This window comes from Microtus oregoni, unplaced genomic scaffold (assembly GCF_018167655.1).
Source record: "Microtus oregoni isolate MIOR12 unplaced genomic scaffold, Mior012 000003F_ref0000135, whole genome shotgun sequence".
Taxonomy (NCBI): Eukaryota; Metazoa; Chordata; class Mammalia; order Rodentia; family Cricetidae; genus Microtus; species Microtus oregoni.
In genome coordinates, this window is record NW_024543062.1 from 18,209,569 (window position 1) to 18,228,192 (window position 18,624).

At 45.3% G+C, this 18,624-nt stretch overlaps 1 protein-coding gene across 1 annotated transcript in view; it reads right to left on the bottom strand.

Annotated features, from left to right (window-relative positions):
* Positions 1-530: 530 nt before the first annotated feature.
* Tmem132b (transmembrane protein 132B) overlaps positions 531-18,624 on the bottom strand; it is a 280,822-nt gene continuing 262,728 nt past the window's right edge. Inside the window, exons 6-9 of the mRNA XM_041648242.1 lie at positions 10,365-10,570; positions 5,626-5,896; positions 3,616-3,807; positions 531-2,725 (exon numbers count right to left, since the gene is read on the bottom strand). Coding sequence (XP_041504176.1) covers positions 1,589-2,725; positions 3,616-3,807; positions 5,626-5,896; positions 10,365-10,570 — 1,806 coding nt within the window. The 3' untranslated portion in view covers positions 531-1,588. The remainder of the gene's footprint in view (positions 2,726-3,615; positions 3,808-5,625; positions 5,897-10,364; positions 10,571-18,624) is intronic.

Sequence of the window (18,624 nt, forward strand, 5' to 3'; positions counted from 1 at the left end):
TCTGATTTTCTAGTTACGTCATTGTGATAAACAAAAATGTCACGTTTGCCAAGCCAAAATCTCTGCCTTTCTTGAGACTTCATGATGCTTGTAAATAGCACTTTTATTGAAAATTATGCAAAAAGTATTTTTTTTTCTCTTGCAACTTTGATTTAATAACATCGTTTGTAACAGCTGATTCTTGGGCTCTGGGACACTCATGTATAGTTATGGATTTGGAAAAACCATTGCTTTCTCTACCAAAAGATGCCTGAGATGGTTTCTTCTCTGTCAAAGTAACAAATGAGGGTGGTTTTTCTTTCAGTCCTTGTATGGATGACTTTTATATATTGCTAACTTAGAACATTGGTTTGTTTCTTTTATTTTAATCTGCAAAGTTGAGAGTTGAATATGAAGCTGTTTCTTCATGTCTTTTTTATGTAGATCAATCCTGCTTTTTAAAAGATTTGGGGTTTTTTTTCAAGTTATGTGTTTGTGTGTCTGTGTATGTGCACATAAGTGCAGTACCCACAGTGGCCAGAAGAGGGCATCAGATCCCATGGATCTGGAGTTAGAAAAGGTTGTGGGCCACCATGTGGGTGCTGTGATCTGAACTCCAGGTCCTGTACAAGAGCAGCAAGTGCTCATAAACACCACACCATCTCTCCAGCCCTTCAGTCCTGCCTTTTAGTTTAGTTTGAATAATACACTGTGTTGAGCACAAAGGACTTATATCCATACTGTGATGTTGGAGTCTCTCTGCCCTCAGACCTGCACCCCCAGGAGATCTGCAAATAACTAACAAGCCGACAATGAAAACAGGTGTTTGTGATGCAACTTTCTCCAAATTTGTTAAACTTCATATGGAAAAAAAGGAAACAAAAAGTTCTCTCTTCTGTGTCTTCAGTGAGACATATAAGAATGTCTAATGGCAAGAAGAAGGACATAAAGCGTGAGGACATGTTGCTTAAACACTGTCCCCAGCAACAAAGTCTTTTAAAAAAAATGGCATCCTGTGTGAAGACCCAGAAATGACAGGACATGATGAGCCCCATAGAATAAAACTCACAGGAAGAACATCAGACATACTTCTCCTTTATGTGTTTCTGAAACAACCCCTCCCCCTCAAAAAATGTAAGGTCAAAAGAACAGGTACAAGTCCAAATGTATATAAAAATAATGAGCCTCACTCCCGACAACTAAGGAAGCTACATTCAGTCAATCTTCCGCCACGGAGATTCGAACTTAGGCCACGCTCAATGAGCATCCACTGTGCTTTAAAAGGGCTAGGAATAGAAAAACCACCATCCAGAACATTCCTAATTACACACGGCCATTGGTCATGAGGTGACTCACAGTGTCTGTGGGGTTGTGCCTACTGCTAGGCTGCTGCCTCTGGGTGACTCCCATCCCTGGGAGCCACTGTTTAGTAGACATCGTCCAGCTGGAGCCCCGGTTCTCTAAACTGCTGGTACCCACTCCCAGAGGGATCCCTCCAGACCCCACACCCTGACACTTTATAGAGTCACCCCCTATTGCTGATCAGACTCACTGCTCCACCGTCCAGAAAACAGAAGGCATAAGGTGAATACAAACATAAGAAAGGTCTTTACATCTGGTCCTGTAGTCTTTCCATGTAGTCTCTGAAGTCCTGCGAGTCCCCCAGCCCCATATCCTGGCAGACCCACTTAATGCTGTCATCACTGTCAAACAGGATGGAGTTGGTGTACGGGCCCCCATCCTCGGGGAGGATAGTGGTGTAGGAAGTAAACTTGACTCTCTTCCTCTTGGGGCCGGAAGAACTCATGGGTTCATTTTTCAGCTCCTTCTCATACACATAGTCAGGAGGTCTAAGCAGCTGACTGTGAAAAGTCTTCTGGGAACTGCCATTCAGCAGGAAGTTCCTCTCCTCGAACTGCAGGCCCCTGTCAAGCATGGTGGTGCACTCCTCCGAGGGGAGAGTGATGTCCACGGGGTTCTCCAGAAGTTCTACCTCATTCCCAAGCCAGACCCAGTCGTGGGAATGGGGAATGTTGCCTTGCTCACTGACTGCAAACCTTTTGTGTCTATACTTCCAAGCAAAGGCCACGCAGTTGATCAGGAAGACCAAGATGGCCAGACAGAAGACACAGAGCAGGGCGTACATGCCAATCTCCAAATCTGTTAAGCCCCTGGAGGTCATTGTGAGGTCGCCAGGGTTATTGGATTCTGGTAACTTCCCCTGAGTGGGGAAGCTTGTGAAGGCATCCGCTCCACCTTTGAGCAGCTTTCCTCCCATGGGAGCCTGTGGGGTTGTGCTTTTGTTGGTCCTGTCCTCGCGGCCAACTGGTGCACCATGTTGGAACCACTCCTGGGCAGCTCGCTCCTGGCTTCCCTCGCGCTCTATGGAATTGCTGAGGTGGCCTTTGTATTCCCGGTTTATGCCCTCGATGTCATTGCTGCCTCCTTGCTGCTCATGCATCCCAGGTTCAAATCTGACCCTGACACTTCCTTTACCCACAGCGAGAGTACTCTTCCTCTTGTTCTTCTGACAAGATTCGCTGATTGACATTTCTAGCTTGATCAGGGGCCCTTGTCCTTCCCCCTCGGCAACTATGATTGGCCATCTGGTCTGAAGGTTTGGCTGGACGGACACCACCATTTCATCCAAGGAGGAAACGGTCAGTGAGAAATCCTTGGGATCATAAATGTCTAAAGGTGTTACTGAGCCATCACTGAACAAAATCCAGGAACTGACTATGGCTTCCTAAGGAAAACGAAACCAGAGCACAGTATTATAACTGGGTTCCTTCAAATTACAAACATGAATTCCTCTGGACATTATTGGCATCTGCAGATAAAGGAGACTTTCCGTATGTAATGGTCTTAGTTCTTTGTATGTCATGAACCTGTATCATTAACATGCTATCACCCACTGAAATAAGGTGCCAAGAATGCACTTTGATGAATACATTAAAGTGTAAATTAATTTATTACATGCCTTCCCATGGAGTGTGACTTTGGCCTTTGAGGAGATACTCAGAAAGATCAGGTGATTTATCTGAATCAATTTCAGATGTAACCAATCAGGTTACCATTCAAGATGATGTCACTTGGAACATCATTTATCAGAAGGTCAGTGCTGACCCAGCAAAACCACTCTCAGAGGAAGTCCTTGGTAAATGAGGTGGTGTGTAACTGGTCTGGTGGCATGGTGCCATGCACCTGTCTCCTTTATAAATGTTTTGTGCATATTTAAAGACCCGGGGGCATCTTAGCATTGCCAATCTCTGTCATCAACAGGACAATCTGGTATCAATTAACCATTCTTATTCAAGTAGCTGAAATGGAATCTCCAAGCCTCAAAAAACAATCACCTTCTCTCTGTTTGGCAGGAATGAGAACAGGGGATCCCTTGATCATGGTCTAGTAGCAAACCATGTGCAGCACAGATCAACTCATGGGAAAACAAAGGCTACAGGAAGTTGTAGCTAAGACCTGAGTGCTATCCTCAGAGACAGAGAGAAACTGGACAAGAAGCAAGGAGATTCAGGAGCTGCCAGATCTGGTGGTGATACTCTTCTGGCCTCCTTGCAAGGAGTCATAATGGGGCAGAGCTAACTTCATGCACAGAACATAAGCCCCTGGGAATCTCACCTGCTGTGGGGCTTGGAGAACATCCTGAGCAGCCACCGTAGAGATGATGGCCCTCTTGTCTGCTTTGTGAGGCTGCAGGGAAAGGGACAAGCCAGCCACCAGTTGCACACCCAGTTCTGTGATGGTGACGCGATCATCCAGGACGATAACTGTCTTCTCAGCCAGGATGGAGTCAGAGAGAGGCGAGAGGACCTGATGTGGCACGCAGAGAAAGTGGGTATTTATTTAATGGGTTGTGCTGGATTAGTGGCACAGTCTCCAAGGAAGTGGCACTCAGCCCAGCTCTCTGTGCACATCCCCTCTAGTGGGCAGGTGGTTATCACTGAGCAATAATAACCACTTCATGGGACATTGGATAACCACTGAAAACCAGCTCAAGTGGCATTTCCTAAGCAGCTATGGCTTCTAATACACCTTCTGCTGTACATCTGGAGGTGCAACAATGCCTGATAGGTGGAATTATTTCTAGAATATTTCCTCAAGACTTCCTGCCTTCACTCATCCATGGCACTTGTGAAAAAATAAAACTCTTTCCCTGAGTCTCCAATGCCACACAACACAGCCACCTGATAGCCAGGTGGGACTGAATCACCCAGGGAACCCAGTGTGGTTACCAGAGTTCTATGAGGTGGGTCAGGGAGGCTGTGTTCCCAGCTAGTGACACAAAGAAACAGGGACACCCAGAGTCCCTGCTGACAATGCAGGAGCTCCATGAGAAGGAATGTACAGGGCTCCTGGCCGACAGCAGCCAGGATCCAGGTGCCTGGATGCTAGAAGCAGAAAGAGTTTAGCATAATAATCTTACCAAAATTGGCAATAAAATGCTTTTGTTTTGATGAACCATTCAACTACGATTCCTTCTTTATCTCTTATAAAAAAGGTATTTTTAAATTCATTTTGTCTACTATCCTGGCTATAACACAGACAATGGTTAAACTGTAAGGCTGAAGTGGGTTTATCTTTTAGAACATTTACTACTATCTACTCTGCTATGCAAGAATTAAAATACTGTGGCCAGCAAGATGGCACAGTGGGTAAAGGCACTTGCTACACAAGCCTAGTGACCTGAGTTCAATTCACAGAACCCACATAAAGGTGGAACAGAAGAATCAATTCCACAAAAGTTGTCTTCTGCCCTCCAAATACCCACACTTTGTGGCATACCCCCATATAAACACAATTACAATATTAATAAATAAAACTATTTTTTAAAAAAAATCTAGAAGCTCTTAGTGCAAAGAAATAATTTCTGGTAACATGTATTTAATTTAGCTTTCTCTGGTAAAGGAGATATTTTCTATACTCTAAAAATCAGATGAAATTTTTTAACTTAAAATAGTTTTTTGATCATTTCAGGGATGTATTTTGATCACTTTTGCCCTCTTCCCATTCTCCCACTCCCCTCCCCACCCAATCCAACATTATGTCCTCTTTATTGGTTTAAAAACCCAAGTTTAATTTGTACCGGCTGTAAGTCACTGGGTGTGTGGTCTCCACTGGAGCGCTGAGTGACCAGGGGCCACCTGCTTAGAGAAAAGATTCTCCTCTCAGGGGCTCCTCCACAAGGGGTTGGACCTCTGCCCCCTACTTCCGCATGCCGGATTCTGTCTGCCCCCTACTTCCTCATGCCGGATTCTATCTGCCCCCTATTTCATCATGCCGGATTCTGTCTGCTACCTATTTCCTCATGCCGGGATTTTGTCTGTCTTGAGCTCGCTCAGGTCTTATGCATGTTGTCCAACCCCTGTGGTGTCATATGTACATCTGCCCTGTCGTGTCTGGAAATCACTGTTCCCTTGTCATTGCCCATGTGCCCTGAGATTTGGGCTATAAAACTGGTGAACAGACTCACACGCAGACAGGCTAAACATGTGTCCATTGATGCGCGCTGGTGCATGACATGCACACATATGATGTATGCCAGAGCTGTATAACATCAGTTAACTACGGAATCACCGATGTTGGGGGAGAGTGTCAAAGAACCCCCACACCCATCCCACCCCACAATACCTGCACAGTAGTGATGCCCGGCTCCCGCCCTGCCAGGATCCTGCCATCCTGTAACTGGGCAATTTTCGGTTCCTCCACCTTCACAAAGTCGGTTACAAGGTCGGTGATGTCAAACTGCCAGTCAGGGCCCAGCATGTAGGTCAGCTGACCCAGGTCAGGTGACTCGGCTACAAACTGGGTGAGAACTCGCACCAGGGCATGCTGGTACTGCAGGGTGCACCCTCGCCCCTTCTTCTCCTCGTCCTCCTCATCATCACTCTCCCGGGTGGGCCTGGAGCACAAAGAAAACAAAATGGACTAAGCCTCCTCCTTAGGGGAAAACCTTACCTGCCCTCAACTCGGCCTGACTGTCAGAGGGAATGTGGCACATTTTATCCTACTAGGTCTCCTCATCCATTGGTTCATTCACTCACCAATGAATGAACGAATTCACCCATTCATCCATCTCTCTCTCTTCCTCCTTCCCTTCTTCTATTTTTCCCATCCCTGTCAACAGCTTGCCCAGAGAAATCTTCTATGTCTCTTCAATTCTAGAACTTGCCCTGTGACCTCCCAGGGGAGGATTTTGCTGACTGCTCTGTGGATAGAAACCATGTCAGGAAGAGCAGAGCAGCAACCATGACAACTCCTGCCCGGTAGAGTTAGACCACAGCCTGTTCTCCCAGAGTGACACTGACATCCCTGTGCAATGAGTCAGATGACCATGAGCTCTGCCCCCTGTGATAGACAGACAGACATCACTGTGGTCACACACAATTAACTCATTCAGCCTTCACAGAACCTGGAGACTGAGGTTTAATTCTTGCCCCAATCTGCTAAGGAAAGACCCCTCAAGCAAGGCCACAAAATGGGTCATCTGCAGAGGTGAGGCTACCTGCCCCCATGTGTGTCATCTCCTTTTCTAGGTCCCTTCCATCCTTCCACACAGTGGCTGTAGGCAAACCAAGTGGTCCACCCAACTGCTAACCACAGGTTTGAACCCAATTGCCTTTGATTTCTGAAACAATTTTCTGTCCCCTTAAGGTCTGAGAACAACACAGGAAGGTACATAAGAACTCCCCAGCACCACCTTAGAGCAATTCTAGGACCCCCAAAGAGGTGGAAAGTTATCTTATTGGTAAGAAAGATGGTTCTGGCAGGACAAAAGGATGTAGCATTAAAAAACAGAGTGGCGTACTCACTATGATTGCATGTGGTATGGCCCCCACAGGCTTGTGGTTCTGAATACTTGTGGTCCTCAGCAGGTTTTGGAGGTTGTAGAGACCCAGAACCTAGCTGGAGGAATTGGGTTCTGAAAGGACAAGCCTTAATGTTTCAGGACATCCTTGCTCTTCGTCCACACCGTTTCCTGATTTCCCTACTGTGAACAAGCAGCCTCCTACTCCCACTGCCATGCCTTCCCCATCGTGAACGGAGAGAACCCCCTCCATACCCGGGTTGTTTTCATCACATATTTGATCAGAGCAACAAGAAAAGTAACCAGTAAGTGAGAAAAACCTATTATCTTTTTCTTTCCAGTCCTTCAGGATACATCACAGAGACAGAATCTGCTTCGTGCGTGGGTGTCACCGATGATTTCCCTAAGAGAAGAAACACACACAGACCCCCAACAACATCCGCAGCATTCAATAACACGTCCATGTTTTCTTTGCCTTGTCTTTGAGGTTGTAGTAAATGATGCTGCTGGGGAATCTGTGCGAGCGATGTGAATTTCCCCATAACTAAACAGACAGAATTGAAAGGCTATCTTCAACCCATCAGAGAGCCATGCTACGACGGTGTGGGCTAATCATCACCAGTGGGACGGTGACATATTTAAGATCTCTCCTTGGTCTTTAACCCTCAGAATTGTCACCGTGCTATGTTGTTGTGCGGATTTCTTAGGGCTTTGGCCCACCGGTGGTTTCCTTGGATGTTTGCTTCTATATGCTTATGTGATTTTGCCAGATGCGGTCAGTTCTCGCCATGTGCTCTCAGTCCCACATCATTGTCCTCCCCTTAGATTCTAGTTCCAGGTGTTTTAGACATCTTGTCACTGTCTTACAAGTGTCTCATGCTCTGCCCAGCTGATTTTGGGTGTTACCTAGGCTGAGTTTTATCTTCCATCACTGAGTTCATTGGCCTTACTCAGCCATCCTTCCTGGGCCACTGAGCCTACCCACTGGGGGTTTCCTCCAGTTACTTCTCCTTGCTGAGACAGCCTACTTTCTCAGTGTTGCTGGGGCTGTTTCTGTAGCAAGTACTTTCCTCAAGATAACAAGCGATTTCAATATGACAATCCACATGTTTTCTATATTGTGATTTAAAACACACACACACACACACACACACACACACACACACTGATGCTGCTAGGAATCCACTTCAGTTACATTTGTTCCGGTTTGGCACACGGGTTCCAGCTTCAACGGTGTTTTGGAGTTTAGAAGCCATCAATGGTGTTGTGGTCTCAGTGCTGTTCCTGATTATCCTCACTCCTATTTCATCCCTGCTGATTTTTCTCAAGGGGTAATATGCCCCTCCATGTTCAGGGAAACAGGTGGAAGGTGTTAGTCATGCAGGTGGTACCACTTCACTGTGCTGACCCTTCATGTTTCAGAGAAGGAGCCTGGAGCCTAGTGCTGGGCCTTCGTGGTACCCAAGTCTATGTTTCAAAGCATGTCTAAGGTTTCCCATCACTCGTCATCTGGAAAAGTTGATTGCTTCAACACCATTGGGTATCTGTTCTCTTCTGTTCCACAGCCCTCGCCTCTATTTATCTCTCTTCTCGAATTTAACTGTAAGAAGCAAGGAGAATCCGGGGCACACATTTAACGCTTTGCCTGGAAATCTCAGCTCCACGGCTAGCTTTACTTGTTTTCCATGTAACTACCGGGCACGGCACTCTGGCATTCTGTAGCGGCCAAAGGAGGATCTATGTTCCCCCACACGCTCTGCACACTCACCAGGGCTGTTTTCTAAGCTCACTTTTGTTGAGGATGATTTCTATCTCCAACCGGGTGATGGGAGCTTTCCCACAATGCTCCGTGCAATCGAGCTCATTGTCAACACCTTCGCCACCCATGAGTCTATGAAGAGTCTGCCAAAGGCCAAGGTGTTTCTCCAGATACTTGCACCCTCCGCCCACTGTCTGCTTCAAAGACTCCCTCCCTGAGGTGTTACAGCTGCACTCCAAAGCGGGTAACAATATATGGGTTACTTTCTTCCTTTGTGGTGTAACAGAATGTCCATAAATCTTACAGTTTCAAAACACCATCCATTGGCTTGCTTGCAGGTCTGTGAGTCACAGTCCAACCAGGCTCAAATGGGGGAGTTCTGCGTAGACTCAGAAACTGAAGTCAAGATGTCAGCCAGGCTCTTACCTGAAGCTGCTGGGATGGGAAGCATTCATGTCTAGACAGCCAGGGTGGTTAAGGTGTTACATGTAGTGATCAGTGTCTACAGTTAGAAAATTTCCTACAATGACCTGTGCTCATCATGAAGGGTTCCTGCATCCTACAGGCTCCATCGCTTTCTATGGTGCAATATTTCATCCATCTTCAAGGCCAGCCATCACTCTGTCAAGTGATCCTCACCCTGCTCCAACCTCTCCAATGTCCTTCTACCATCAGCAGGAGGGGAGGCCCTACATTAAGGGCCTCATCTGATGGATCTGGCCTTCCTGGATCATCCCCACATCCTAAGATAGATTGGTGGCTGGCTGTAATTGCATCTGTGAAGTCTCCTTGGCACAGCACCAGATTTAACACTTGACTGGATTTTTAATTTCATTTCCGTTGCTGCCATAAAATACCCTGAGGAAAAGCAACTTAGGGAAGAAAGGGTTGATTTTCGTCTCCCAGTTCCTGTGGGATATAGTCCATCATGGTGAGAAAGGCATGGCCACAAGGACTAAAAGGAAAATGGTCGATTAGATTGTACACATACTCAGGAAGCGGAGTAGACTAAGAACAGGAAGTGGGGTACACTCTCAAAGCTCCCCCAGGGATATACTTTCCCCCAGAAAGACTCAGCCTCCTAAAGGTTTCATAAACTTCCAAAACAGCGCCACCTGCTGGGGACCTAGTGTTTAAACACATGAGCCTATGGGGGACAGTCTCATTCATGTGGGGGACACTCCCATTCAAACCCCTTACATCTAAATGAGCAGCAGATGGGGAGTTTGATGCTAGCCACCCTGCTACACACACAACACACATCATTTCTCCAGACTCTTCAGACTTCTTGAAACATTGTTGCTCCCAGTTTATAATTGTGGGAACTAGAGAACAAACAGGTGAAGTCACCAGGCCAGGGCTGTACCTTGGAGAAAGCAAGGCTAACATCCAGGCAGTTTCATTTCTAATCATGCAATCTTATCCACATGATACCTCACTCCATGAGTGATGACTGGCAGTGAGGAAAGAGAAATAAATGACAAGCAAACAGTCATTTTGGACAGTGGGAAGTAGTTATTTTCTGAGTGCCAGGCTTTGTGTAGGTACCTCTTAGATCTCACATCACCCTCCTGCATCCCAGAAACTGTTCTGCGAGGCTACCAGCATCACCACTGCTATTGCTACTATTACCTTTGATGTTATTTCCTCATGTTCAACTGCTAGTAATTATCCAAGTCAGATCCACAGGGGCCTGAGTCCAGGGCACTGTCAAACACTGCTGGAAGCCAAACCCAGTCCATGGCAGCACACCTCAGATGTTGCCTCCCACAGACACCTGGACCCCAGCAGCCTCTAACTCACCTCCTGTTGGAGGCCACCGGGATCCTCCAGCCCTTGATCTGGCTCAGCTCTGTGTCTGAGATCTCTATCTGCAGCGGCAGGCGGGGCACCCAGACGGTGACCTCCACCTGGGAGGTGAAGTGCTGGTGGGTGAAGTTCACGATGGTACCCACTTTGCTCTTCATCTCCTTCCCATTCACAAAGATGGCATCGCAGGTGTTGGAGACCTTGGGAGAGAGGGCGAGAACACGGAGACACATTGGCAAGAGACACACCATACACACACCTTGACACCAGCAGAAGTTCACACGCCTTGACAGCTCTGATTTATAAGGCACCAGAAGAGCAGGACGGGGACAAAGAGTAATTTGTAGGCACTCGTTAGTGACAAATAACTGATAGACAGACTCCAGGAAAGCCGCTTTGCGTTAGGAAATACTGTCAAGTTAAACCATAAACATAATTTAAAGGAGTTCTGTAACCTCAGCTGCCTTTAGGGAGTGCGCTGTTTTCCTTACCTTACCTTTTCTAATGTGCTCAAACCACCACTAGTTGAGCCCCAGGTGTATCTTATTCCACTCTCATACCACATTTGAAGATGCATCAAAGGTTTTAATGTTACTAAGAAAATGCTTTGTTCTGGCCATAAAGTGGAACATCTGAAAAAAAGATCAAAAGGGCTGTGCTCTAGATTAAAACCCTGGTAGGCGGAGTGTTCATAGAATGCACTAGAAACACGGATGGAATCCATCCTGCAGACCATAACCTGCAGTTCCAAAAACTGGAGAGAAGGCGGTAGCATCACACAGCGGTCTCTCTCTCTCGGTACTCGGAGGTGCTCTAGTTCACTCACTTCCGTGGCCAGGTCTTGATAAACATGTCAGCTCCCTGCTCCGCTTCCCATCTCCTGGGTGAGCAAATAAGATGCTGTGGTCTTGTCCTCCATCGGGAAAGTGTCTTTGTGTAAAGTTCAAGGGAGGGGCTGAGGAGTCAAGGCTGGGAACCACAGCAAATTATAGACAATGAGGACCTGTGGTTTCATTGGAGAGATTAAGAAGCCTAAGAAAATCAATGTGGTCAGAGGTGCAAACTACGTGTGTGTGTGTGTGTGTGTGTGTGTGTGTGTGTGTGTGTGTGTGTGCATTTGTGCATTCGTGCATGTGCACGTGTATGTGTGTATCTGTGTGTGCGTGTGTGTGTGTGTGTGTGTGTGACTGGAGAGCTCACTGATTGGGCAAGACTGGCTAGCCATTGAGCCCCTGGTATCCTCCCGTCTCTGCCTCCCCAGAGTTTAAATCACAAGCATACACCACTACACCTGGTTTTTCTCTCTGGATGCTGAGGATTGAACTCAGGTCCTTGTGCTTATGGGGTAAGCACTTTGCCAACTCATCCATCTCCCTGGTCCCTATTTGCAAATTATTACTCTGTCAAAGGAATGATATCTAAAATAAACAGGGACTTAAAAACCCAACTATAATGAAATCCCTCCAAATGCCCCACATCGGTTTAGGATAGATTTGCTGTTCAGAGTAGGAGATCACAGAGAGAAGGGGACCTTAGATGGTTATAGTCTGACCCAGCAGTAAAAGGACCTCAGAGCTGGCTCCAGCTGCTCAGAGACAGGGATGATGGGAGGTTAAACATGGCAGAACAGCTGAAGTATTGTAGTTCAAATAACCTATTATATATTTTATGAGTATCCAAATCAGGGGACCTTGCAGGCTCCAACCACAGGGCAATGATAAGAAAATACAAATTGGGTTATCAGATTTGTATTGGGGTAGCCTACCCCACCACGCACACACACACACACATGCACACAACCATTATGCGTGAATTTATTTATTTGTTATTGTTGGGGTTTTTTTTTGAGACAGGGTTTCTCAGTGTAGCCTTGGCTGTCCTGGAACTCTCTCTGTAGACCAGGCTAGCCTCAAACTCACAGAGATCCACCTGCCTCTGCCTCCCAAGTGCTGGGATTAAAGACATGAGCCACCACCGCCTGGCGTGAATTAATTTTTCAAATGTTTAAGGAGGTGGAAATGCTAGAAGCCTTCATTTGACCATTACACACTTCACACAAGTATGGAATTATCATACACTCACCCACAAATCTGTACAACTAAAAGAACACTATTAAAAGAGCAATGACAGAAGAATCTGATGTCTCTTTTGAAGTTATCATCCCAATGAAGGGTTAAAACAGGGCCATTTCTCTTAGCTTCTCAACTTCAGTAAATGAGTACTCTTTTCTAGACTTCTCTTTGCTTTTTTAAAGGGGGAAATACAGCAATGAGCCCCAAAGCTGGCTGTCTCTCAGGACTTGTTGGTAAGGCTTAAGCATGTGCTGTTGAGCCCACAACCATGAAGAGAACAATTGGAACAAGACTTCCATTTAGAGCAGGGCACAGGACGGAGGACCACGCTCTTAAATTCTATAGTGCCCTTGGTGCAGAATCTGACTTCTAGTCATTAGATTCTCAGGAAGGGGTGGAAGCCAAATACAAATAAAAGCCCTCCCTTTCTGCAAGAGCACTGAGCTGGGGAAAGGGGAGTTTCATGAGGTCATGATCTTCCCTGGACTCTCTTCACTCTGCCGAGAACATGGCGTCCTACCTTCAGTCAAGCCAAACCAGACACCAGACAGTTTAACTGTTACCTTCTTCCTGCCTCAAAGGTTGGTCATCCATCCCTAGAACTTCCCCAATACACTTTCCTAGAATTCAGACATCACCGTTCCTGTGTTTGCGAGTAATCCCTGACCCTTCCTGGTCAGCTGGCTCACACCCACAAGAAATCCCAGCTCATCTCACTCTGACTGCATCTAACCATCAGGGACATGTTGGCTCTAGGAACTTCTGTCTTCAGAATGCAAATCACTTGGTTGAGAAAATGGGTCAGTCAGGAAAGCACCTGTCTTACAAGAATGAAGACCCAAGATCAATTCCTAGAACCTACAGTTTACAACATGAAAAGGAAGATGGGCTAGAGGGTGGATTCATGGGGCTTGCTGGCCAGTCAGACTAGCCTACTTGGCAAGTTCCAAGCCAGTGAGAGGCTGTCTCAAATGAGGCAGGGGGAAGAACAGTGTGGCTCAGCAGGTGAAGGTAACTGCTGCCAAGCTGGGCACTTGCATTTACTTCACAATGATAAACACTCTCAATACGCCCTTGGTGGTTTTGCAGGGACATACATGCACTGCTCCATGTCTGTCCCCAACACAGCAGAGGACACGGAGGATGCTCAGGGCATGACTACATCCCAGCTGTTGCCCCTGGCATCCCTTCCATCCAGGATGCCAATAGTAATGGGTGCCTAGGTAAGAAGGATCGGTGGGTGACTCAGCAAGGTTCTCCTGCTAAGCCATGAAGAAACATGAAAGTCGGCCTGAGGAGTCAACTTAGTCCTACAGCACTTGCAAGCCAAGGGTGAGGAAGTGAGTTCCAGCACAGAACCCACAATTAAAACTATAATAAAATAATAAAAGCATTTGTGACGTATGCTGATAACCCCAGTGTGGAGAAAGTGCAGACAGGAGGAACTGAGAGCCAAGTCTAGTCTCCTTGTCAAGTCCCAGGCCAAAGAGAGACCTTGTCTCAAAAACAAGTTAGATAGCACCTGAGGAATGGTGTGTATGTACCTGTACACACCTATACTCAAGCACACACATGCATGCACACATGCACACTCGCACACATACACACACACATGATATGATAAAAATAAATGGAATTTATTCAATACATTGTGGATGGAAGCAGATCAGTAAAAGACACAGGGCTTGATGCTGATAAACACTTGTGACCTGGGAATTCCAATGCTCAGTGTGTTCCTTTGACTAGGAACTGATATTGCAACTACCTGTTAGGTAGAGAAAACATAACAGTATAAAACCCAAATTCCCACTCCCATCATTCATTTAGCTAAAAAAAAAAAAATTACATGTATGGGTGTTTTGCCTGCATGCATGGGGATGGGGGGGGATGCACCATGTGGGTGCAGTGCCTTCAGAGGCCAGAAGAGGGCATCAGATCCCCTGGAACTGGAGTCACAGAAGGTGACTCACTGTCTTGTGAGTGCTGGGACCTGAACTCAAGTCCTCTGCAAGAAGAGCAAATGCTCTTAACTGCTCAGTCGACTCTCCAGTCCCCATCATTCACCTAAATTAAAACTTTAGGACTCTCTGAGGCCCAAGGGGAGCACTGAGAACCAAATCCTATCCATCCTCATATAAGAAGAGCAGAGGCCAGGAGCAGAAGGTGGAAAAAAGGCTAAGCCATGTCATGTTCATCTTCCAATGTGTGTAAAACAGTTTGTAAAATGTCATCTCAGGAAATCTGCCTTTAGAGGTTAATATTTTTACTGTCAAGTTATTACACTTCTGCAACTCCATTATCTCGGGATAAAAGACACAAAACGGAACCCTGAGATATGGGGATGGCTCCTCAGGGGATTTTGGGAGTTGCTCATATCATTCTCCATTTGGAACAGCAGGAGGGATGCAGACTGGATCTCCTATGCTGCATCCAGCCTGTTATTGGCCCATCAGGCTGTGAACAGGGAAGAGGCAATGGGTAGTCTGCTGTGACCTTTCCCAACCCAAAGACTGTGCCTACACCACAGGATCAAAGAGGGCGCCTTTTACCAAGCTGAACAAGAAAATCTAGAGATTCCAGATTTAAACAGGCAGAGGATAAGTTGTCATAGAAACTAAACACTTTGTAGGTCTTACTGCATGTTGCAAAATCCACTAAGATGCAGCAGGGATTCAGAGGGTATTTATTTATTTATCTTTAATTTTTAAGTTGCTTTTAACGTGTGTGCACACACACATTTGGGAGGGAAAAGACAACTTGAAAGGGTCAGCTCTCTCCTTCCACCATGGGGTCCTGGAGATCAAGCTCAGTTGTTAGGCTTGGTAGCAAGTGCCTTAATTATTATAGATTGGCTTTTGCTTTCTAGAATATACAGATGGAATCAGGATACACATTCTTGTCCCTGCTTTCTTCTATCACGATTTCAAGTTCAGTCCTTGCTATATGGTGGCCCCAAGCTTTCCTTTGGATCCTTCCATCCAAAGTCATAGAGGAGGTTCAACAACAGTTAATCAGCTTCTTCCAAGTAATACTATAATCATATGGGTTCCCAGGGCAAGGTCCACTGGGGAAGGACACTAAAGAGGGCTTCTCACTTCCCTCAAGTTATTCTAGAATTTGCTTCCCCACAAGAAAGTGTTTAAAGATTCTGTTCTAACCAGTCCAGTTGACATAGCAAGTTCCAGGTCAGCAAGAGCTACATTCTAAGTCCTTGTCACAAAAATAAAAATTGTCCTGAGTTTATAGCTATAACTGCAGAAAGATTATTTTTCCTCAACATTTATTCTTCCACATCAGAGCAGGATTCCATGTATAATTTATCACCTTAGTACTCTTTCAGGAAACCTTCACGTCCAGGGAGGGGCTACTGTGAGATCAGTACCACAGTCTGAGGCCCAGCAACCTAAGTCTTATCTGTTCTTCCTCTTACCATGCTGAACATGCTCCCTCTGAGTCTCTAGAGTTAAGACCCTTCAAGAATGGCCCTGAGGAACCTAAAATCTCTAGTCCTGTCACGCATTCATGATGTCTCTCAGAAGCCAAGTTAGGAAGCCCAGTGTGTTCTGCTACCATATAACCTTTCTCTGCCTGAGGCACCTCGTCTGTAGAATAGGAATAAAAAGTCCCTTTGTTTAACAGACCCTTAGCATTGCTGAAACCTGGGAGCTATCCTAGGTGCTGAACACCGAGCAAGGCCAGACACACTCTCCATCCTCATGGGATTTACAAGCTGGCCTGGGAGAGATGCTTAATTTAAAGAATCACAAGAAGAAGGAAAAGGAGGAGAAGGAGGAGGAGGAGGAGGAGGAGGAGGAGGAGGAGGAGGAGGAGGAGGAGGAGGAGGAGGAGGAGAGAAGAAGAAGAAGAAGAAGAAGAAGAAGAAGAAGAAGAAGAAGAAGAACTTGGTCACAGAAAGGGCTTGAAAGAAAAAATAAAACAAAGAAAATAACAGAAAATGAAGACAGGGTGCCAATGTGGTTAGACTGGAAATCATAGATGCTGCAAAACAGGCAGGATGGCAACAGCTCACTTCTGAAACAAATAACTGTTCCATTATAACTCTATGCTCAGGGGAAAAGCCTATCAAAGACAAAGTTTTCTAAAGTATTTTTACCAGACAAAAACTAATGGAATCGTTAACAAATTGAACTAACTGAAAAAATGTTCAAGTAAGGCCACAGAGCTGTACAGCGATTAAGAATGCATCCTGTTTTTACAGAAGATCTGAATTTGTATCCAAGATCCCATGCCCTGTGGCTCACAACCACCTATTGCTCCAGCAGAATTTGTCGCCTCCCCCTGGTTTTCTTGGGCATTGCACACACGGGGAAACACACATACACATATACAGAAAACTAAAAATTAAAAAGTAGAAGACTGTGAAAAAGGATGCTAAGGAATAAACATCTAAGGAGAAGAAAAAATGAGTCAGAAATTCAATCTATACACAGAAATAAGAGCACGAGGAATGGAGTAATCTAAACAACACTAAAATTAACATTTTTCAGAATCGTAATTGCTCTTTAACATAAAAATAATAGTAATATATGTTCACATCTGAAGCAAATATAAAATAGATGGCAAGATGGAGCAGATGGGAAGGAGTAATTGGAAACATAAGATTTCACAGGCTATATATTAATACGTCTAAAGCAGTATTTACCCAAAGGTGAATTTGGATTCTTTGACACATATTGCAAATACCAGCTGTGGTGGAAACATATAAAACAACAGGTGTTTTAATTTTTTTAAAATATCTCAATGCTGAGGATGGAATCCAGATTTTTGCATGTGCTGAGCATGCATTCTGTCACTGAGCCATGTCCTCAGCATAAATATTTAATTTATAAAAAGATAAAAAACAACAAGCTCACAAGTTGAGAAGAAGTGTTCAACTGGCCAGATGGGCAGCAGAAATGGGGAAGAGAAGCAGAGAGCAGATAGGAAAATAGATAACAGCAGGACAGCACCTTGCAATCTAATCCTACAGATAATAATTCCAAATATGAATAATTTATGGGCATAAATTAATATATAGATCACCAAGCTGTTTTCTAAAACCCAGGTCCAAGCATATACTCTGTACAAGAAACTCATCATAAATTATAAAAGCATGGGGACAATAATGATAGATGGAGAGAGAGAGAGATCCTAAATTTCAAAGTCTGTATGAATCCCTAACAAGGAGATAAGAAGAGATGCTACATAAAGAACAAGGAACCTGGGAGATGGCTCAGTTAATGAAGTACCTGCCACAGAAGCGTGAGAACCAGAGTTCTGACCCCCAGACCCTCACAGAAGTGTGGAATATTTGTGATGGTAGCACTGAGGAGTAACAGACAGGAGAATCCCCAAGACCCTACCTCAAAAAATACGGTGGAGAATTACTGAGGAAGACCCCTGATAATGACCTCATCTCTACATGCATGTACATATACCCAGATGCATATGTGTACACACCCATGTTAAACATATAAACAACACACATATAAGGACCATGGTTACATTTTTCCAAATACATAGGTATATATGGGCAGAGCTTCAGTGTATAAGATACTAAAGCTAATGGAGAAAGCAGTTACACCACTGGCTATGACATCTAACACACATTTCTCAGTAATGAAAATCAGTAGGCAAAGATGACCCAAACCAGCACCACCAACCCGTGTGAACTCATCAGAACTATAGAGAAGCAAAGTATACACTACTCCACTGGCCACAGGATGAGTGCTCACTAAAGAGAGCATTGATTTTAGATGGCAGGTCATGAAAATCAAGGCTGCGGATTCGCCACAGCAAGCCAGCTGTCACTGACACCCTGCTAAAACACCCACAGGGTTTTTCAGCTTTGAAGTCATATACCTAGCATAAGCTTTGTGTGTGTTTTTCTTCTTTGTGGTATGCAACATCTCAGATTCAAAGTTTGGTATCTTTGTAATTTTAGCTATTTTGTTTTCAAACATTTCTGTAACCCCATTATTTGGCTTTACACACACACACACACACACACACACACACACACATATACACGATCACTTAATGCCACCACACAGCAAATGCTTCTCCCTCCACTCCCCCTTTCCCCTCCCTCTCTCTTGCTAGATGGTTTCTCTTACACTCTTACTCGCTTGGTGATTCAGTTGGGGTAATTTCTCTTGACACATTCCACTTCATTGATTCTT